We start from the raw sequence: 22,584 nt of genomic DNA on the forward strand, positions 1-22,584 counted from the left end.
ACACTGCCCAGAATGCAGTGGGACTTAGTAAATTGTGGCTGGATATATGCTGAATAGTGCCCTGGGGACCTCCAGACCCTGGGTAATTACTCCCCATCTTGGGGTCTGGAGATCCTCTGGCACTACACAGAAGTTCCTCCTTTTCTCTGGAGGCAGGTGCCACCAGCACGGACTATAGCCTATTGATCTTACACAAATTACACACACCTAGTTGACCCTTTCCCACCACAGACCAATGGGTGAAGCCTGGGAATTTGCTTCTCAGAACCTGGTCTGTGAGGCCTAAGAGCCCCAACAGCCACGTACCACTCGAAGGCCAGACAGGGTCCTGGTCTGGACAAGCCAGTTGTAAAAGACAAGCACAGACCAACTGGAGAAATCTGAATATGTCTGAGCATTCCACAAGCTGTAATTTATTGGAATTTCAAAAGTGAAAGTTATTGACCAAGAAAAGAGAGAAAAAAGGATGAGTTTTGCCCTGGCCAGGTGGCTCAGTTGGTTGGAGCATCACCTCAAACCAAAAGGTTGCGAGTTTGATTACTGGTCAGGACACATGCCTAGGTTACCAGTTCAATCCCAGGTCGAGAAGCATATGGCAGGCAACTGAATGATGTTTTCTCTCTCTCTAAAGTCAACAGGAACATATTCTCAAGTGAGGATTTAAAAAAAACAAACTCTTTTGAAGGACAAATTTTATAGTTATTTCAATTTTTTTAAAAAAATTAAAGTCCTAGCCAGTTTGGTTCAGTGGTTAGAGCATCGGCCCGCAGCCTGAAGGGTCCTAGGTTCGATTCCAGCCAAGGGCATATACCTCGGTTGAAGGCTCAATGCAGCAGCCAACCGATGTCTCTCTCTCACCTCGATGTTTCTCTCTCTCTCTCTCTCCCCCCCCTTCCACTCTCTCTAAAAAGCAATGGAAAAAAATATCCTCAGGTGAAGATTTAAAAAAAAAAAATTAAAATAAACAACAAGGAGAAATGTGCCCCTTGGTGTACTGAACAAGTCAATAGAAGGATGACTGAGGCCTCCCAAAGGCTCAGAACTGCAGCTCCTGGGAAGGACTTAAGGGTCAGAAGATCTCCCCTTCAAGCAACATTCCAGACCTAGACTGTGCAAAGCAGCAGCAGAAGCAGCAAGGACACCACCTGCATCCCTTTTGAGCAGGGGTGGCCTCTGTGCTAGGGCCCATGCACTGGGGCCCAGAGCACAGCACATGTGACCTCAGAGTGCAGTGTCTCAGAAGATATAAAACAGAAAGCCCTCTGAGCTCACTCTAGCTACTTCCATCTCATTGCAACAAAAAGTACAGAGTCCAGCCAAGCCCCAAGATTGGGACAGCCCTTGATATCACGCCTAGGTTTGCCCTCTTCTTCCCAAGGAGCACAGGGGCAGTCAGCAGATGAAGGGACAGAGACAGAGCCCAGACAGACCATAGCACCAGGTAACCCAAGGCTGGCTACCCCACCTGACCCAAGCAAAGACAAGAGCTGAATGTCAGAATCAGGGCTTTATTTCCTTTTGGCTTGCAGCAGGCACATGCTCGCAGAGGTGGCATATGCAATGTAATGGAGCTAGCAGAGGCAATGTGGGGGCCCCACCCCCTCCATCGGACCCCACAGCCAGGTCCCAAGGCCCTGCCTCAGCCCTGTCAGTGTCCTGGTAGCGAAAGCCCTGGTCAACAGCCTCGCAGGATTACAAGTCCCTCCTGCCTGGTTCCTCCCTGCACTTAGCAGGGCGGGGGGGGGGGGGGGGGGGGGGGGGGGGTGAAGGGTCTACACAGGTGTCCCTCATTTAACCTTACAACCTGCAGCAGAGATCTCTGGGCTCAGAGTGGCCACCAGCTAAGGACTCACGTTTCACTGAAGCCAGGACCTTAGGGAAATTTCTTAGTGGGCACAAGATCCTGCTCAAGGGCAGCACCTAGTGGCACATAGCAGCACTACCCACTGCAACCCCCTTTTCAATCCCACTAGTCTAGAGCAGCGCTCCTGAGGGTTCTTGGCAGATGCACTAGGTCAAATGGGCTTCTCCCTGCACAGAATAGCACAGAATCTGGGGTGGGTGGGGGGTGGCTAAGGAATCCTAGGGCTCTCTGGGGAGGGGGACACTGGGCCCATGAGCCTTTTGTAACTACCCTATGTGGGCCCTAACAGTTCAAAAGGCAGCACTGGAGAAGGGAACGAGGCAGGGATTGGTGGGACAGGGCCAGGAACCGAGGCAGGGGAGGGACCCCATTGGTGGCCTTGGCCCTTCAGGAACTATGTGTCATGAGAAGCCTGCACCTGGCATTATGAGTGGAAGGAGGAGATGGCTCCACAGCCTACTGCACTGGGGAGGGCTGTAGGGTAGATGACGACTCTTTACTCCTGTCCCCAGCTGCCTGGCCCCCCGACGATCTGCCTCACCCAGTGCCCAGGGACTTCTTGGGCCTCGGGGAAGAAAGAGAGACAGTTTTTGCAGATGTTTCCTTTACTGCATCTGGGCAACGTACTTAGTTATTAGCTACATGGCCTCCTACCCCCCATACTACCTCCAGACTGACACTTCCTCAAGGGGTAGGTAGTCTCCTCAGCTCTGGCCATGGTGCCCAGTTCAGGGGTGCCCCAGCAAGGGAGTGGGGAGAGCAGGGCTCAGAGGCCCCCTCCACCACTGATCCTGGAGGAGCCACCTCCCATCTCTGGGAGAGGGGCTGGGGTGTCCAGCAGAGGCCCCTCCAATTCTGAGCTCTGGGGCATGCAGGGGCTCTCAGAAACCCTCTCTGAGGCTATGTGTGCTTGGATGGGCAGGGAGTTCCTGAAGGTGGTGACCAGGCCCTGCTCCCTGTACTCTGAATGCCCTGCAGCCCCCTAACCAGGAACATGAAGGCTGCCACCCTGCCACTGGGCCAGGTGTAAAGCATCTGTGTCCACCATGGCCAGTCCATCTTAGAGGTACCAACCCCTCGCAGAGAGTTCACAGAGTTCCAGAGATGGCACTATCCCAGAAGCCCCCACCCCAGTTGTTGTTTCGAGAATGAAAGAGAGAGAGAGAGGTGTGTGTGTGCAGGGGAGGCTAAGCCAGGGGAAGACAGGCTGCACAGAGGGGGCCCAGATCTGCACAGTCTTCCTGGGGAGGAGCCGGCTAAGCCCCTCCCCTCAGCAGGGAATCCCTGGGCCCCGAGGCACATCCCAGTCCAGCCTCTTCCCACCTCAGCCCCAGCCTGGAAACTCTCTAGGGCCAGATAAAGGTGACAGAGGGGCCTGGCTCCAGGGCTATCAAGGGGACACCCACCACCAGAACCCTCTGGGCCCACCCCCCACGTGGCCCTAGCGAAGGCCACAGTCCACCCCCTGTAGCTTCTCCTGCTCCATAGCGCGCACCAGATCCTGCACAAACCGCATCTCGGAGGCCACCTGCTTGGCCAGAGCCTCATAGCGGTTCTCAAGGCGGCTGAATCGGCGCTTGAGCCGGCTGGCTCCTAGCAGCGCACCCTTGGCCTCCTCCTGGGCCTGCCGCTGGAGTGCCTCGGTCTTGTGCAGCTCCTGCCGCAGCTGCCGTAGGTCCTGCCCAATGCTCTCGTTCTCCTCCCTGTACCAGGCCTCCTTCTCCTCGTAGATGGCCGTCAGCGCCTCAATGTCCTCATGGAAGAGCCGCCGGCTGTGTTCCAGCCCACGCAGGCCCTCCTCAGCTGCTGCCACCTCCTCCAGCACTTTGGAGAAGCGCTCGAAGTTGATGTAGGTGTTGTTGGGCGGCATGCTTGAATGTGACTTGATGGTGTACTCCTTGAGGCGGGCTGTCTTCAGGCGCCGGCGCTCCGGTTTCCGGCCACTGTCCTCCCGCCGCACATTCCGCCGCCTGATCGCCTGCAGGGGGACAGAGAACACAGCCTGGAACAGGGGGCATGCGGTGGACCACCAAGGGCCATAACCAGCCCTCTGCTTGCTTTCGTATGTAAAGTTTTTTTGGCACAAAGATGTGCCCATCTGCATACATATGGTCACAGTGCTTTCCTGCTACGAAGGCAAAACTGAGTATTAATGCCAGGGGCCACAGAGCTGAAAATATATTGAATGTCTGGCCCTTTACAGAAGGCTGCCAACTCTGGCCTAGAGGTGACACCTTCTGGAAAGTTTCTGTGGGAGGGACCCCTGCTGTGTGCACAGAGGGACCAAGGACAACAATGGATGCCTCAGTGAGATGGCTCCGACACCATCTCAGGGAGCACCCCATCCCCATTGCCCAGGCCCACCACTCTGGGGATCCTTCCTGGATGTTGAGGGCTTGTCATGCCTACTATCCCTCAGTGGAGGCAGCCCCCCTCCTCACCTTGATCCAGGAATGCTCCAGGCTCTGGGAGATAGTCATTCTCCTCCTACAAGAGCAACCCCCAACCCTGGTTAGTCATATGTGTACCATCTGCACCATCCTCCCCCCACAGAGCAGAAAGCAGGGAAAGGGTTCTCCAGGCTCTCCCTGCTTCAGCTCTGTTCTCAGCACCTTGACAAGGGCCGACTCAGATACCTGTCCCTGAGGACCTTCAACCCCCAAATTCACCCTCTAGACTGGCAGCAAGTCCCAAACTGACCTTGAAATTACACACACAACCCAAAGCATCCACTCTGCTAAGTCAACCACAAGGAGACTGTCATGGCACCTTTGGAGGCACAGGCTCTGGGGTCTCCATCTCTGTGTTCCCCGAGGGGTTTTGTTAACAGGGTTGAGACCTAATGCTGGGGTCAAACAACTCAGGCACCCACAGGAGGGGCCAGGCAGGCAATAAGAATGGGCAGCACACACTGGGGGAGGGCTGCAGCCAAAGAGAGCACCTCCCTGTGAATGGAGGCACTGTGCTGCCAGGACTTTGAGATCTCTTCCTTTAAAAAAAAAAAAAAAGGCAGCAATCTGAAATTTATGTGAAACCTCAATTTTAAAAGTTGGCAACGAATTAAAAGCTTCTTAAGACACAGTGTGGGTCAACCTAAGTCATCCATTGCTATCACTGGCCCAAAGTGGAAGCCAGTTACAGAGATGTGGTGGCTTGGAGAGATGTCTTCTTGGCCACACCACCCATTCTAGGGAGACTCGTTCAGCTTTCCCTACGGGGCTGTTCCCTGACTCCTCTGCCTGGCCTGTGCTTACTTGGGGTCCTTGACAAGCAGTCGGCGGATAAAGTCCTTGGCCAGCTCGCTGGTGTTGCTAAAGTACTCCTCGTCGAAGTCATAGTTCACGGCAGAGATGTTGGTCAGGGTCTCCTGCTTGGTCTCACCCAGGAATGGGGATGCGCCACTCAAACTGGAAGACAAACATGGGGTTCAGTGTCCCCTGTGCTTGCTCCATCACCAGGCTACTGCCTGGGCTACCACCAAACTCTGAAGTGCCCACAAAGGGGCCAGACGCAGAAGGCGGACGCTGGGCCCTGACCACACGATGCACGTATTGCCCTGGAACCTCCAACCAGCCACCCCCTGGCTGCCAACCAGAAGGCAGTAAGAAGTCACTGCCCAGCTAGAAAGGCATTAAAACCAGTGGACGAAAATCCCCTTGGAAGCTCAAAGTATCTATGTAGATGCACGGTCTCAAAGCATCTGCCCTAGAACATTTAGTGATTCCAGAGGAAAAACTAGTCACTTTCCAGGGGAATCCTGGCTGATGCCACCTAGCACATGGTCCAGGTGCACATCACTGGTGATGACACAGGTGTCGCCTGCCTTCCTGATACTCTACACTGGGTGGGCCACACCACCACCCCTGTGGGGCTCTGGGCACTTGACACTGACTTATGGTAGAAAACATATATTTGGTCTCCAAGCTGGTCCTTGGGTACATGGCTCCCCAAAACCTTGGAGTTTCCTAAAACATTAGAGCTAATAAAGTAGGAGCATCTTTTGTTGTAATAGTCTTGTCCTCGATTCTTGAAATGGCTCCAGAGAAAAAAAATAAAAGCAGCAACGTTTGTTATTCATAACAAGCCCCTTCCAACCTTTGAGTTTATGCTAATGAGGTGACTTGAGGAAAGCACCTAAGGATAGGGGGCTGGTGGCAGTGGGACCGGAGGGTTGGAACCTCCACCCTCACCCCTGAGTCAGGGAGGGGAGAGGGGCCAGATGTTGAGCTAATCACCAATGATTGAAGATTTAATTAATTATGCCTATGTGATGAAACATTCATAAAAATCTTTAAAGTAGGGGATTCAGAGAGCTTCCTGGTGAGTGAGTGTGGCCATGTCCAGGAGGAGGGTGCACCCCAAACTCCACAGGGACAAAAGCTCCTGCACTCAGGTCCCTCCCAGCCCTTTCCTCTCCAGACCCTTCATCTGCTGTTCATCTGTATCCTTTATCATCTCCTTTGTGATAAACTGGTAAACGTAAACCAGCGTTTCCCTGAGTTCTATTAGCCACTCTAGCAAATTATCAAACCTGAGGTAGGAAACCCCCGATTTATAGTCGGTGGGTCAGAACTACAGGTGACAACCTGGACTTGCAATTGGCTTCTGTACACAGGACAGCCTTGTTGGTCTGAGTCCTTAACCTGTGCAATCTGATGATATCTCTAGAGTAGGACACACAGCTGGTGTCACAATTGCTTGGTATGACACACAGCTGGTGTCACAATTCCTTGGTATGGGGAGAAACCTGCACACACTGGTGACCAGCAGTGCTAGAAGCATTGAGAGGAGAGTAGCATAGAAAGGAAACTGTGTTTCTTTCCAGGGCAGAAAGGCAAACCCCTTCCAATCATGAGCAAACCTCAGACCCATACTGAGAGATGTTCTAAAACATCCCTGATGAGCACTCTTCAAGAGCATCTACATTCAACTTCAAGAGAACCAACATTCACATCACAGGATGCTTTTAGGAGAAGAGAGAGAGCAAGAAATTGAAAACCTATTTTATTTTATTTTTATTTTTTAATTTTTAAAAAATATATCTTTATTGATTTGAGAGAGAGGAAAGGAGAGGGAGAGAGAGAGATAGAAACATCAATGATGAGAGAGTCATTGATCGGCTGCAGCCCGCAACCCGGGCATGTGCCCTGACTGGGAATCGAACCCCGATCGCCTGGATCCTAGGTCGATGCTCAACCGCTGAGCCACGCCCAGCTGGGCTGAAAATCTATTTTAAAAAATAATGATGGAAAACTTCCCTAACACGCTCAAGGAAACACAGAGAGTCCCAGGAAACACAGAGAGTCCCAATCAAAATGAACCCAAAGAGGCCCACACCAAGACACATCATAATCAAAATGCCAAAGGTTAAAGACAGAGAGAATCTTAAAAGCAGCAAGAAAAAAGCAATTAGTTACCTGCAAGGGAGCACCCATAGGACTGTCAGCTGATTTCTCAACAAAAACTTTGCAGGCCAGAAGGGAGTGGCACGAAATATTCAAAGTGATGAAAAGCAAGGACCTACAACCAAGATTACCCAGCAAAGCTATCATTTAGAATCAAAGAACAAATAAAGAGCTTCCCAGACAAGAAAAAGCTAAGAGAGTTTATTGTCACCAAACCATTATTACAAGAAATGCTGCCCAGCCGGGCATGGCTCAGCAGCTGAGCATTGACCTAGGATCCAGGAGATCACCATTTGATTCCCCGTCAGGGCACATGCCCAGGTTGCGGGTTCGATCCCCAGTGCAGGGTGTGCAGGAGGCAGCTGATCAACGATGACTCTCTCATCATTGATGTTTCTATCTCTCTCTCCCTCTCCCTTCCTTTCTCTGAAATCAATAAAGATATATTTTTTAAAAAATGCTAAAATGTCTTAAGAAGAAAAAAGATAAAAAATATGAATAAAATGGCAATAAATACATATCTATCAACAATTACTTTAAATGCAAATAGATTAAACGCTTCAATCAAATGACATATGGTGGCTGACCCTTACATATGCTGTCCACAGGAGACTTACTTCAGATTGAAAGATACACAAAGACTGAAAGTAAAGGAATGAAAAAATATATTTCATAAAAATTAAAACAAACAAACAAAGCTGGCGTAGCAATACTTACACCAGACAAAACAGGCTTTAAAATGAAGGCTATCAAATAAATAAAAATAAATAAATAAAACTAAGGCTATAACAGGAGACAAAGAAAGACTCAGCAATTCCACTTCTGGGTATTTTTCAAAAGAAGCCCACAACACTAAGTCAAAAAGACATATACATTTATATGTTTATTGCAGTATTATTTACAGAAACCAAGATATGGAAGCAACCTAAATGTCCATCAAGAGATAAATAGATAAAGAAGTGGTGCATATATACAATGAAATATGATTCAGCCATAAAAAAGAATGAAATCTTGCCATCTGCAACATGGGGACATCTACAGGGTACTGTGCTGAGTAAAGTCAGAGAAAAACAAGTGCCAGATGATTTAACTTATATGTGCAATCTAAAAAACAAACGAACAAGCAGAACAGAAACGGAATCATAGATAGAGAACATTTTGACAGTTTCCAGAAGGAAGGATGGGTGAAAAAGGTGAAGGAATCAGAAGTACAAATTGATAGTTACAGAATAGTGATGGGGATGCAAAGCACAGCAAAGGGAATATAGTCAATAATGTTGTAAGAACCATGTGTGCTGTCAGATGGGTATTAGATTTATCAGGATGATTACTTCATTGTTATATAAATATCTAATCACAAGGCTGTACACCTAAAGCTAATATAATATTGTACATCAACTGTAATTTAAAAATAAAAATATACTTTAAAAAAAAAAAAGAGCATCCAGGTTGTGACAGACAAGGAAACACAGAGGAACCATCCTAGAGAGGAAGAGACTAAACACAATGAGTGACCCTGGCGGGGTCCTGGTCCAGAAAGAGGACATGGTGGAAAAACTGGTGACATCTGAATAACTTGGGTACTTACTCTACTTATTAATGTTGTACCAGTTAATTACTCAGTGTTGACAAATGCTGTTTGTACAAGATATTCACAGGGGTACAGAGCTCTGTGCTGTTTTTGCCACTCTTCTGAGTCTAAATTTATTTTAAATTTTTTAAAAAACTGAAACTGGGGTGGAAGGAGTCAATGGGGAGAAAAAGGGACAACTGTAATATTTTGAACAAAACAAACAAACAAAAAAACTGAAACTGTTAAAAAACCACCTTCCGCCCAGCCAGGCATGGCTCAACGGTTGAGTATAGACCTACGATCCAGGATTCCTGATCGACTCCTGGTCAGGGCACATGCTCAGGTTGGGGGCTTGATCCCCAGTGTGGGGTGTGCAGGAGGCAGCCAATCAATGACTCTCTCATCATTGATGTTTCTATCTCTCTCTCCCTCTCTCTGTGAAATCAATAAAGATATATTAAAAAACTACACAAATAAACCACTTCCAAAACCTTCAGGTCTCTGATCACTACACCCATTCAATCAGAGCACATCTGATACAGGAACAGATGAGGAACAGCCCAAACGTGGCATCCAAGGAAATGACCTCAAGGTCAAATCCCCTTTCACACAGAGACCCCAGGGGTCCAGCTGTAGGCCAGCGGACTAAGGAGGGTTCTGGCCCTGGGTCCCACATGTTGCATGTTACCTCTAAGGACGGTGTTGTGTTTTCTGAACATTCCAGAAGCCCCTGAAACAGGTACCACACCTTCTCTCCTGCACAAATTCATTCAATCACTCACTCATTCATTCATCCATCCACTCAGAGTTTGCTGAGCACCTTGACAGGTCAGAGTGCTAGGGATCCCACACTCTTGGTCACTGTCCCTGTATAAAAGCCTCCCCGATCCTCTTTCTGAACAATCAGGGCACTAGGAAAGGCAGCAGAAAGTGCCGATTGGATACTCACAGGATGTAGGTGATGACACCAATGCTCCTAGAAGAGAACACATGAGAAGAGAAAGGTCACCTCAGCTGCAGAGTGCAGCACCCTGACTCACAGACTTTCTATGGGGCGGGGCCCAGAGACAACATGGAGAAGCTACAAGCCAAAGGCTCTTTGGCCAGGTGGGCAACAGGTCTGTCAGCCCACAGGTCTGCCAGCTCTGCTCCCCTTCTCCTGCCCTGGGGTCTCAGGACTGGGTATTTAAATACCTGTGGCTACATCTTCCTGTCAAGGCTCAAAGGGGCCACAGTGGGGGTGGGGCAAACATCACCATGGCCTCACAGACCCTGCAGATCTGGGACCCACTATAGGGCCAGCAGGACTGGCAAACTATTTTTATAGCGGGTCAGACTGAATATTTCAGGTTTTATGGGCTACTAACAGTGTGTCACATATTTGTCTGCTTTGTTTTTAACACCCCTTTAAAAAAAGAAACCACCACTCCCAGCTCCTAGGCGTTCTCTAGCCGGTGGGCTGCAGTTTGCTGACCCCTATTTTAAAGCAATGGTCTGTCCTGCCCATGCCCCACAGCACCAAGACCATGGGATGGGCTTTACCCCAGCCTGCAGCTCCTGGGGATGAGCAGGGGGGATTCCCTGAGGAGTGGTCCCAGGTGTGTATGCTAGACTCAGGGTTGGGCAGCCCTGGGTCCCGAAAGCTACCCCTGACTCACCACATGTCCGCCTCCAGACCTAGGGGTTCATAGTTGACAATCTCGGGAGCTGCGGGGACAGGGAGACAAAAGGTGCAGGGTAAGGAGCTAGTTGCATCTAAGGCCACACTAGGCACTTAGCCAAAGGCAGTGATACAATTTCCCCCAACACCTGAAGGTAAACGTGTGGTTACTTGGGGAAAACGCACAAACACACAGGCAAGGCCAGCTCTGGAACAGGAAGGCTGGGATGGTGACGGCACCAACCCAAGGTCTTGAGCTTCCCTCTGCCCGATGCCAGGGTACCTGAGGGCAGTAAATCAGGCATCCAGAGGCCAGGCCTGACTCACTCTATAATTCTGGAAATCCTTGAATGCCCCCTACCCAAGCCCAGGCCCCTGAAGCACCAGGCAGGACCTTACCCACAAACTCTGGGGTGCCAAAGATGTTTTTGAACTCATTCCCGGCTTCAATCTTGTGAGCGATGCCAAAGTCAATGAGCTTGATCCGTGGGTTGGGCACATTCTTATCCAGGAGCATGATGTTTTCTGGCTGGGGCAGGGAAGGGAAAGCAGGGCAGTGGGAGGAGGATCTACTGCTTCTGCTGGCCTGGCATTTCTGGGACCAGCACCTGAAATTTCCCTAGGCACCCCCCACTCCCAGCCCGTGGGGTATGGGCAGGCTGATGCCACCCAACGGCCCAGGCCTGAGCAGGTCCATCTCCTCGACTCCCAGAGCATCAACAGGTCTAGGGAGTGTCCATTCTGTGGCCAAGAACCCCCTCTCAGGCCCTCATCCTCACCTGCACCAGCCAGCCTGACTGGTCCAGGGGTTCCCAGTGGGGCTTACCTTAAGGTCAAAGTGGGCAATGCGCTTGGAGTGTAGGTAGTGGACACCATCCAGGATCTGTTTAAGGAACTGAGTGGCCTCGTCCTCCGTCAGCGACTCCTTCTCAGCCAGGAAATCAAAGAGTTCCCCACCGGAGACCAGCTCCAGGATTAGCACCACGTCAGTCTTGTTCTCAAAGATGTCATGTAGTGTGATGATGTTGGGGTGCCGGATCTCACGCAGGATGTTCACCTCCCGCTCAATCTCCTCCCGGCTGACTCCCCGTCGGCTGGATGAGAGGCGGCGCTTCTTGATGAACTTGGCTGCGTACTCCTTCCCAGTGCCCTTCTGCCGGCATTTCCTCACAATTGCAAACTGGCCACTGTAGGGACGGGGGGAGAGGTGATCAGAGTATCAAGAAGGACCTAGGCCTGCCACCATCTCCTGGGGCAGTGTTCTCCCAGCTCCTGGCACCATGTAGATGCATGTCCCCACTGCATCCAAGATGTACCCAGTGGGTATGCTGCTATATGAGTGTGAAGCACACATGACACAATGGCTGCCTGGCATTTGTCCAACAGAGAAAAAATAAAAACAGCTCAATGTTTACCAAGAGGGAACTAAAATCCATCATGGAAATAAGTCTGGTGGAATTTTATACCATCATGAAAAAGAATGAAGGCAACTCTCTAAGCTCGGTGAAAAAAGCAAGCTGCAGAATGAGATCTTTTTGTATATATTGTATCCTATGTAGATATATTTATGTACCTATATGTAGGGGGGAAACTCTGAAAGACACATGCCAAGCTGTTAACAATAGCCATCTCTGAGGACTGGGACTGAGGACCTAAGGGCAACACAGAGGGGTTCTTTTAAAATATGTATATCTTTATTGATTTCAGGCAGAGGAAGGGAGAGGGAGAGAGAAAGAAACATCAATAATGAGTCATTGATTGGCTGCCTCCTGCCCACCCCCTAGAGGGATCGAGCCCGGAACCCAGGCGCGTGCCCTGACAGGGAACCAAACCTCAATCTCCTGGATCATAGATTGTTACTCAACCGCTGAGCCATGCTGCCCAGGCACAAAGGGGTTATTTATTTTATTTGATACAATTCCATACTGATTCAACTTTTCAGTGTATTTCATCATTTTTAAAAATCTAAGAAAAAAGAAAGCCACTGGCTTCAAAAGAGCTTCTTATTCAATAGGCAGAGTGAAAGAAATGTACACATTTTATTTTATTCTTTTTAATTTTTATTTATTGATTTTTTTTATTTTTATTTATTTATTGATTTTAAAGAGAGAGAGGAAGGGGGAGAAAGAGAAAGAGAGAGAGAAACATTGATTTGTTGTTCAACTTATTTATGTATTCACTGATTGATTCTTGTATGTGCCTTGACGGGATCAAACCTGCAACCTTGGGATATTGGGATGACACTCTAACCAACTGACAATCCGGCCAGGGCCAAAACTGCACACACTTTTGAAACAAGAGAAGAGTGAGGATGTGGAGAAATCACAATCTTCACACACAGCTGGTGGGTATGCAAAATGGGGCAGCTTCTGTGGGAAAGTCTGGTGGTTCCTCAAATGGTTACCATAGAATTACCATCTAACCTAGTAATTACACTCCTAGGTATTACCTAAGAGAAGTGAAAACGTGTCCACACAGAAACCTGCACATAACTGTTCATAGCAGTATGATTCCCAACAGCCAAAAGGTAGAAACAACACAAGTATCCATCCATCAACACATGAAAGGATGTGGTCCAACCACACAGGAGAACATTATGTGACCACGAAAAGGAGTGAAGAGCTAACACTTGCTACAATGTGGATGGACCTTGAAATCATGATGTTCAGTGAGAGAAGCCAGACACAAAAGGCCACACAGTGTGTGATTCCATTTATGTGAAATGTGATCAGGCAAATAAATCCAGAGACAGGAGGTGGGTTAGTGGTTGCCAGGGCTGGGAGAGGGGGATGAGGGTGACTGCTAATGGGGAGATGGATGTTCTAAAAATAGTGGTAATGACTGCAGAACCCTGTGAATATACTAAAGATTATGAAATTGTATACTTTAAATGAGTAAACTGTATGCTATGTGAATTATATCTCCAGATAGCTGTTATTTAAAAGAGAGCCCGGCTGGGCATGGCTCAGCGGTTGAGCACTGACCTAGGATCCAGGAGATCGCAGTTCGATTCCCAGTCAGGGCACATGCCCAGGTTGTGGACTCAATCCCCAGTTGGGGGAGTGCAGGAGGCAGCTGATCAATGACGACTCTCATCAGTAAATACATTAAGCTGTATGGGCCATGTGGTCTCTGTCACAATCTTTGTGTGTTCTTACAAACCTTTAAAAAAGTGAAAAAGCACCCTGACCAGTAGTGCTGCTCCGTGGTTAGAACACTGGTCCATGCACCAAAGGGTTGCAAGTTTGATTCCTGGTCAAGGGCACATCCCTGGGTTGCAGGTTCAATCCCCAGCTCCAGTTGGGGCACATGTGGGAGGAAACCAATCGAGGTGTCTCTCTCACATCAATGTTTCTCTCCCTCTCCTCCTCCCTCCCTCCCACTCTCTTGGGAAAGGATTAACCAAAAAAAAAAAAAAAAAGGTTGGTAAAGTTCAAAGTGGACAAAATTATCAATCATGGTAAGCTAAATAACGACCCCTCCAAAGATTTCCATGTCCAAATCCAGGGAACCTTTGAATGTGTCCTCACATGGCAAAAGAAACTTTGCAGGTGGAGTTAAGTTAATGACCCTGAGATGGAATGACCCTGTATTACCAGGGGGAACCAGTGTCATCACAGGGTCCACAAGAAGGAAGCAAGAAGGTCAGAGTCAGAGGGATGGAAGAAGTTGCACTGTTGGCTGTGATGAAGGAGGAAGAGGCCTTCAGCTCAGGATGTGACGCCTCTAGAAGCCGGAAAAGGCTGGAAACAATTCTCCCTGGATCCTCCAGAGGAACCAACCCTACAAATCCATTTCAACTCCTGATTCCCAGATTTTTAAGATAATTAACGTGTGTTCTTCTAAGCCACTAATTTGTGGTAATATGTTACAGTAGCAACAAGAAAGGCAAACACGAATCTAAATGTCAGGAGCACAAATTAGACGAGGCAGGTAAAGTGTCCCTAATTAGGTCTTACCCCCATGAATCCACCACAACAGTCCCCTGGTTACCTATGCTCCTGCACCACACTTGAATGCTTTCCCCCCTCCCCTCTGCCAATATCCAAGCTAATTCCTCCAGGCCCACATTCCATCCCATGGGAATGACAGCAAATGCCAAATGTTCACCATGTGCCAGAAATACTGGGCTAAGCACTGAACATATGGCCTAATTTTCAAATACAAAGATATTTTCCTTTACCTTTATTCCAAGATGAGCTAACAAAGACAACTAAGATAGAGCTCATGGGAATAGGTAAAAAGATGCTGCTATGGCTGACTTATGTCCCCCCCAAAATCCATGTGTTGAAGCCCTAATGCCCAGCACCTCAGAATATGACTATTTGGAGATGGGGTCTTTTAAAGAGGTAATTAAATGAAAATGAAAATGAAAATGAAAATGAGGTCACCGGGATGAGTTCTAATCCAATGACTGGTCTTCTTATAAGAAGAAATTAGGAAACACACACAGAGGGAGAAGACAGCTATCTACAAGACAAGAGGAAAGCCCTGACCAGATGGCTCAGTGGGTTGGAGCATCATCCCATACACCAAAAGACTGGGTTCGATCCCTGGTAAGGCATGTATGGGAGGCACACAATCAATGCCCCCCTCTCTCTCTCTCTCTCTCTCTCTAAAAATCAATAAAAACATATTCTTGCATGAGGATTAAAAAAAAAAGACAAGGACAGACCTCAGAGGGGACCAACCCTAATGGCACCTTGATCTCAGACTTCCAGCCTCCAGAACTGGGAGATGATAAATCTCTGTTGTTTCAATCATTCTGTCTGTGGGACTTTGCAATGGCTGCCTGAGCTAATACAGATACACACACCTAAGCTGACTGATACAGATGTATGACATGGAAGCCAGAGTAGAAGTCTACAAATTCATCAACGCACAAATTAATTTATTTCCTGAGATGGTCGATGTGAACTTCGACCATCTCAGGAAATTAGAATTAGAAAGAACTCCCCCCACACACACTCAAGAAACTCGCTCCCAGTTCATTCAGCCCATGACTCCTGGGACAGGAAAACGTGGGCCTGCTTTACTTGCAGTCCTTCTCACCAGTGATTCCTGCAGATAATTCTCCAAATACAGTCAATAACTAGACTCGGGAAAGACACAGATCTGCTCAAAACTGAATTCCAGTATGATTCCCACCTCTGAAACAGAGAGCTTATCATGGTGGCCAACTTCAGAGGCGGAAAGTGAAGATCTGAAGGAGGATGGTGTTTGGGGCGTAAGGACACACTCACTTCCCAACCCACAGGGGCTTATCTTCATTTGGACATCTAATGGATCCATTACCAGGATATGGCGGTGGAGCTGGTTACCGGGTAGGCAGACATCAGATGCCCACCTCTGGTTCCAGCACACCTGGGGGCTTTGGAGCCAGTGAGGACTGGTCTCAAGATCTGAATCCTGCTTGGCCATTTACAAACTGTGTGGCCTTAGACAAGCTGCTTCCCTTTTCTCAGTCTCAGTTTATCTAAAATGGTGAAAAAAATGGCACCTGACTAGTTGGTCCTTTAGTAGATGAATGGAAATAACATAAAGACAGTAGAACTCAGTCTGGCCAGTGTAGCTCAGTTGGTTGGGCATCATCCCATGCACCAAGAGGTCACTGGTACCATTCCTGGTTGGGGCACATGCCCAGCTTTTGGGCTCGATTCCCAGTAGGGGGCGTGCAGGAGGCAGCCAATTGATGTTTCTACCAACGTTTCCGTCTCTCTCTCAAAAAAAATATTAAAAACATATTTAAAATAAAAACACAGTAGAACTCAGATGTCCAAAGGACATCTACAATTTAGACAAATTACAACACAGTCTGCACAGTGTTCTGTGCCATTATTCCTTCACTTCATGTATGTCTGAGAATGTTCTGGACCGTTACATAGAGTGGTGCTGTCCATGGTAGCAGCCACTGTCCACACCGCAGCTGTCAGGCCCATCCAAATTAAGATGTGCTGCGAGCATACAATACACACCAGATTTCAAAGGCTTCGTATAAAAAAAGAGATAAAATATTTCACTAATAACTTTATAGCAATTATAAGCAAAATGATAATAGTTTGATCTACCAGGTTAAATAAAATATATCTTTAAAATTATTAAAATTGACAGAGCTTTTAAATTTTCAATTAAATTTCAATAAATTTCCTATGTGGCTCACATTATACAAGTTGCCTGGCTCTTTTTTTTTAATCCTCACCAAAGGACATGTTCATTGATTTTTAGGGAAAGGGAAGGGCTAGGGATTGAACCCGCAACCTACGTACGTGCCCTGACCGGGAACTGAACCCAAGACCTTTCAGTGTATGAATGATGCTCCAACCAACTGAGCCACACTGACCAGGGCTGCCTGGTTCTTTTAATGGCTGTATAATATTCCACCCACAGGTGCAAGGTGCTGTGATAGCCACTGAAGAGGCTCCCCATCTTCTGCTCATATAAAATCTTTATAGCAACTATCCCTGTTCCTAGGTCATTGGCTGCAAGTATGTACATATTACTGAATTAACTCCTAGCAGTGGAATCAGTGAGTTAAAGGAAATATACATATGACATTTTGCTGATTTCTGCCAAACTACCCTCAACAGGAGATCCTCATATATTTTCAACAATAAAGTTTGAGATGGGGTGGGCAGTGAAGGGAGAGACTGCATTCGATACCACTCAAAACAGAGGAAATTCCTAAAGGAGACACTTCAGAATCCCAAAGGAGCCTGAAACACTCTCTCAGCAAAGGCCTGATGCAGGGCTCAGTTATTTACATTCCCTTCTGGTGACATCATGGGGCCTGGCCAGCAGCAAACTCACCAAATAAGGTTTCAGGCTCCGCAAAAAAAAAAAAAAAAAAAAAAAAAAAGGATGGTGCCTGGCTGATCTGGGGCAGGTTGGGGAGCAAGCTCCCAGGAGACATTCCAAGGCCCAGCCAGGCAAGAAATCAGCTGCCTGTCTGGCAAGGGAAACGTCCCCTCTCTCCCATAAGAATGCTACACAATTAGCAGGAGTGTGGGCCCAGACAGGAGGCCTTCCCTGGAAATGCCAAGAGCTTGGGAGATTCAAGTGCCTCCACAAGAGAGGGACAGACCTCTGCCAACAAAACCTGCTATTACCTACATATGCCAGACACTGTGCTAGGTGCCATATGTGCTTAAGTATGTTTCTTCCCAAAGGAAATGCACAAAGGATGTCAGAGCAAGAACTCGCAGCCAGGATGTTTGATTCCAAAACCCAAACTCATTCCACCAGCACATGACCCTGACTCACTTCTTGGAGAGAGCAGGATAAAGGACATGAGGGGAGATACTGTCCAGAAAACCCCAAAGTGCCTTTCTCCCACCCCAGAGCCTTGTCAGAGGGGCCTGCTCACCTGCCCAGCTCTTCCCCCATCTCATAATGGTCTTCCACATCTTCCTGCCTGAATGTGGACATGGTAGCCGGTCTACCTTCCAGCACCTTCCACTCCAGTGAAAGCCCAGTCACTGCAGCCTGGGGACAGGACCTCGGGAAGTCCCCTACCAGTGACCCTAGAGGAGACAGGATAATAGGGAAGAAAGAGTGAGATGCTAGCCATAATTCCTAGTAAACAGAGCAAACTGCTCACCAAAAATAGGTTTCACATTACTCCAAGCTGAAGTTCCGCGGTTTCTGGGGAGGGCACTTGCAGTTGGTAAGCCCAGTACTGCCATCTGCCATCTCATTTAGACACCAAACAACCCCAAAGGTTGGAGTCAGGACCACTGTGCCACCTTGCCCCCATAATTCCCACCCACCACATACCTCTGGGTCCTCACACACTGCCCTAGCCTTTCTCTTCCTCTCCCTCCTAGGCTTCTCCCAGAGCTCCCACACATTCCTGAAAGTTCCCCCACATACCTCACAGCCCCAAACCCCCAAACTCCCTCACCCTCTGCCCAACTTTCTAGTTCTAGTCTCAACATACTCCCATTCTCCCTGCCCATTAGCAAACTCAACCCCTTCGTCCTTACCCATTCGCCCCCACACCTCAGCTAGTCTCTCAGGACCCTCTCAGCGGTGTGCTCCCCCAATCTTGAATTCCCTAGGAACTGGACAATGGCTTCCAAGCTCCTGCAAGCCTTCTACCCATTCTTGCGTATCCCTGACTTTCACCGTCCCATCAAAACCAACCTCTTCTCTCTCCTCAAAGGAACTCCTCTCGCCCCCAACCTTCGCACAAGCTCCAAGGCAGACCTCGATAGCTTCCTTCATAGATCCGAAGGGTCCCAACCCCTAATGTCCCTGATCACGCGTCCCCGAGGTCGCCACGCCCCTCGCAGGCCTGGGCCCAGACCCTGCGGTCATCCCAAAGGTCTCCAAACACCCCATCCAGATCCCCCCATACCCGCCGACCTCTAAGAGAATCCGCTCTTCACCGCCCACAGCTCCGCACCCCTTGGATCCCTTAGGCTCCCGGTCGTCGCGACGCGCTGACCTGCGCCGACGTCACCGCGTCCGCCAGTTCCCAACCGTGGGGGAAGGAATTCATCACCCATTGGTCAGCGTGCCCGCCGCTCGTGACGCCCCGCCCCCCGCTGCCTTCCAGGCGTAGGTTCTCTGAAGACCCGCTCTCTGCACCCGGATACCACCTCGCCATTGGCCTACAGGCTCTCCTTCATGCAGCTGATTGGTTGTAGCGGACGCCGGTCAAACTTATGCTCTCCTCTGACCGGGGTTCTGAAGCTGGGAGGCGGGATGCTGAAGTCCTGCATTCTTCTTCCTGCCTTTTTGGGGCACTGGATCCGCGAATCCAAGGCCTAGCTCTGACAATGGCAGCTCCTGGCGTGGACCCTGGAGCTGCCTTAGTAAAATGTTACCCACATTTCAAATACATAAATAAAAATGCATATGAGGTCGGTCAAGTGTTGCCATTTATGCTTGAGGATCCTTCTGTGACTCCTATTTGTCCAAGATACATGATAAAAACAGCATTTACTGAGCCTTAGGATGTACCAATCAGCAAACCGAGAAGGTAAAATATATTAAAATTCCCCCCGTTCTACAGACAGGGAAACTGAGACCTAAAGAAGTAATATTCCTTCCCAGAAAGACCTGAACCTAAAGCCACCTCAGATGCAAACACAAGACCCTGTGTCTTTTGGCCTTTGCAGACTGCCCTAACATCTTACCATTCTCCCTTTGTTCACTCCAACCAATTTGCCGCCTTTCTGACCTCACTTTTCATTCCTACCCCAGGTCTTGGCATGAGCTGTTTCTTCTGCCTGAAGATCGCCTTGCTCCACTTGTCTTACTCCTATGCACACTTCAGTACACAGCTAAAGCAGCACCTTCTCCCATACCGTTTCTCTGTTACTGCATCTTCATACAATACTTTTCTTACAACTAATGAACCAGTCTTGATACATTTTTATTAAGCGAAGTCCACACTTTATTCAGAATACTGGTTTTCCTTGTCCTTTTCTGTCCCAGGATCCCACATGACATTTAGCATTTAGTTGTCACTTCTCCTTAGGCTCCTCTTGGCAGTGACAGTTTTCTGACTTCCCAGTTTTTTGTTAATCCTCACCTGAGGATATTCTTTCCTTTTTTTTCTTTTTTTTTTTTTAGAGTGGAAGGGTGAGGAAGGGGGAGAGAAACATCAATGTGAGACACATCCGATTGGTCGCCTCCCAAACACACCCTGATCAGGGCCAGGGATGGAACCTGAAACCCAGGTACATGCCCTTGACCTGGACTAGGAATTGAACCTGAGACCCTCTGGTGCGGGCTGACACTCAAACCACTGAGCAACACAGGCCAGGGCTAACTCCTGTTTTTGATGAGTCTGACAGTTTTGAGGCTTGGTCAGGTATTTTATAGCCTTTTCCTCAACTGGGATGTCTGATGTTTTTCTCATTCGACTGGAGTGATGGGTTTCAGGACGACCAGAGGTAAAGTGCCATTTTCATCATATCATCGTATCATATCCAGGGCCCCATACTATCAACTTATCACTGTTGATGTTGACCGTGGTCACCTGGCTCTGGGTGTGTCAGGTTTCTCCACTTAAGTTACTTTTTTTCTCCCCTTCCACACTGTATTCTTTGGAAGAAAGCTACTGATGGACAGTCCACACTTAATGAGTTGGAACATCATTTTTACTTGAAAAAAAACCTGACAAATTGTAGTAATTCCGACTTACGTATTTGGCAGGCATTTTCTCAAAATATGAACAAATTGAGCCTGTCACTTCAGGGATAACAATTGACAGTATCAGTTGCCAATGGCAAAATTTGAGCTTTCAAGTGAAAAATTAAAAATTTCAAAAGCTCAAACATACTTTGAGTTTCCTGATACTTTCAACACTCTCCTGATGAAATTACCAAATGTGGTTTTTCAAGTGTTTAATGTGTCATTTCAAAGAGCTGCAAACTTGGTTGACCAGTTTCCAGTCAACGCTGTAAGACAATTAGATTTTTTTTTTTTAATATATCTTTATTGATTTCAGAGACAGGAGAGGGAGGGAGGGAGGAACATCAATGGTGAGTCATTGATTGGCTGCCTCCTGCACGCCCCCGACCGGGAATCGAGCCCACAATCCGGTCATGTGCCCTGACCAGGAATTGAACCCCAATTGCTTTGATCCTAGGTTGACGTTCAACCACTGAGCCGGGCAAGACAATTATATTTTAATGTAACAGTATGAAAAGCTCATTAATATGGTTCCAGATACGACAATGGAAATTATCTTTAAGAAACTACTACTTGTTGAGCTTTGGTGTCACAAAGAGTATCCACAATTATCTGAAAAAAGTATTAAAATGCTCGTTTTTTCAAGTATGGGATGACTGAGGCTAGGTTATCTCCTTATAATTCAACCAAAACGATGTATAGAAACAGGTTTAATACAGAAGGAGGTAAGACTCCAGCTGTCTTCTACCTTAAGCCATAGATTTCAAAGACTTGTAAAAATGTAGAATGATGTTACCCTCACTATATTGTTTGGAAAATAGCCACACCCCCCCCAAACATGTAGTGGGCTTATCATTTTAAAATCAATTACTATTTTTAAGTTTCTCATTTTTAATTTCTAAATATGGTAAATGTCAGTAGATATACCCATTTTAACAAAAGCTCTTTGAGGTCCTCAATGCTTTTGTATACAGGGGTCCTGACACCCAAAAAAAGTTGAGAACTGCTGGCTTACAGCAAACACAAAAAATAACACGAATAAAAACAAATATAGAGCAATACACACAAACATTTGTAACAGACCAATGCTTTGGTGTCATTACACAAGATATAATGAAGTTATCAGGCATCAGTCCCTATAAATTAAATGACTGTGAATGTCACAGCTATATGACACATCATATAAGCTAAAAACACATCAATATGAAGGGGCTGTATTAGCAAGCCATCTATAAGTAGCACTGTCATCAGTTAATTTAGAATTGGTTAAAAGTTCTTGAAGTTAAACCAAATGCAGTTCAAACTTCTCTCAATTTATAGTCATATCCCTGGCAAAATTACCAGGTACTAAAAATGTGCAAAATGGCCCCAGCCAGTGTGGCTCAGCAATTGAGCACCAACCTATGATCCAGGAGATCCATTTGATTCCCAGTCAGGGCACACACCCGGGTTGCAGACTCGATCCCCAGCAGGGGGCGTGCAAGAGGCAGCTGATCAATGACTCTCGTTTGATGTTTCCCTTCCTTTCTCTGAAATCGACACTTTTTTTAAATGTGCAAAATGAAATGTAATGTGGTATCCTAGATTGGATCTTGAAACAGAAAAGGACATTAGTGGAAAAACCAAATAAACTGCCTAGTTAACTGTAACATACCAATGTTTCTGAGGTTTGACACACAGTAGTTATCTAACATCTTTTTGTAGGTATGAATTAAAAAATAAGTGTATTTTATACTGTCAAGCAATGGTTGAGATGATGGCGAAAAACTCTCAACACAAATGATCTGGTGGGACTTTTTGAGGATCCCTGGGGTCCAGTATAGTTGGGCAAGAGAACTTGTGTGGGAAGTGTGGTTATCTGTGGCTTTCCCTCATTGGACCAGCCAGGGACAAGTCCATGTCTGCACTAACCCACACAGAAGGCCCAGCACCATCGAAA

General features: G+C 47.6%; 1 protein-coding gene across 1 annotated transcript; it reads right to left on the reverse strand.

The window, feature by feature from the left end:
- Window positions 1–2,455: 2,455 nt before the first annotated feature.
- Window positions 2,456–18,950, reverse strand: DAPK3 (death associated protein kinase 3). Its single transcript, XM_081134121.1, has 9 exons — window positions 18,867–18,950; window positions 17,866–18,022; window positions 11,329–11,689; window positions 10,902–11,031; window positions 10,501–10,549; window positions 9,792–9,818; window positions 5,119–5,271; window positions 4,306–4,351; window positions 2,456–3,842 (listed from the first exon to the last, which is right to left on the reverse strand). Exons 2-9 carry the CDS (start codon window positions 17,925–17,927, stop codon window positions 3,306–3,308), a joined length of 1,365 nt encoding a protein of 454 aa, XP_080990247.1. The 5' UTR covers window positions 17,928–18,022; window positions 18,867–18,950; the 3' UTR covers window positions 2,456–3,305.
- Between the last annotated feature and the right edge of the window lie 3,634 nt (window positions 18,951–22,584).

This window comes from Miniopterus schreibersii (genome assembly GCF_964146895.1).
Source record: "Miniopterus schreibersii genome assembly, chromosome: 4".
Classification (NCBI taxonomy): Eukaryota; Metazoa; Chordata; class Mammalia; order Chiroptera; family Miniopteridae; genus Miniopterus; species Miniopterus schreibersii.

What these genes read in the sequence shown, in the direction of transcription:
- DAPK3 (XM_081134121.1), bottom strand. Translation starts at nt 17,927, where the DNA reads ATGTCCACATTCAGGCAGGAAGATGTGGAAGACCATTATGAGATGGGG. An exon ending in TTGCCCACTTTGACCTTAAG is followed by an intron (nt 11,032 to 11,328) that starts GTAAGCCCCACT and finishes TCCCTGCCCCAG; the next exon opens with CCAGAAAACATCATGCTCCT. An exon ending in TGGCACCCCAGAGTTTGTGG is followed by an intron (nt 10,550 to 10,901) that starts GTAAGGTCCTGC and finishes CTGTCCCCGCAG; the next exon opens with CTCCCGAGATTGTCAACTAT.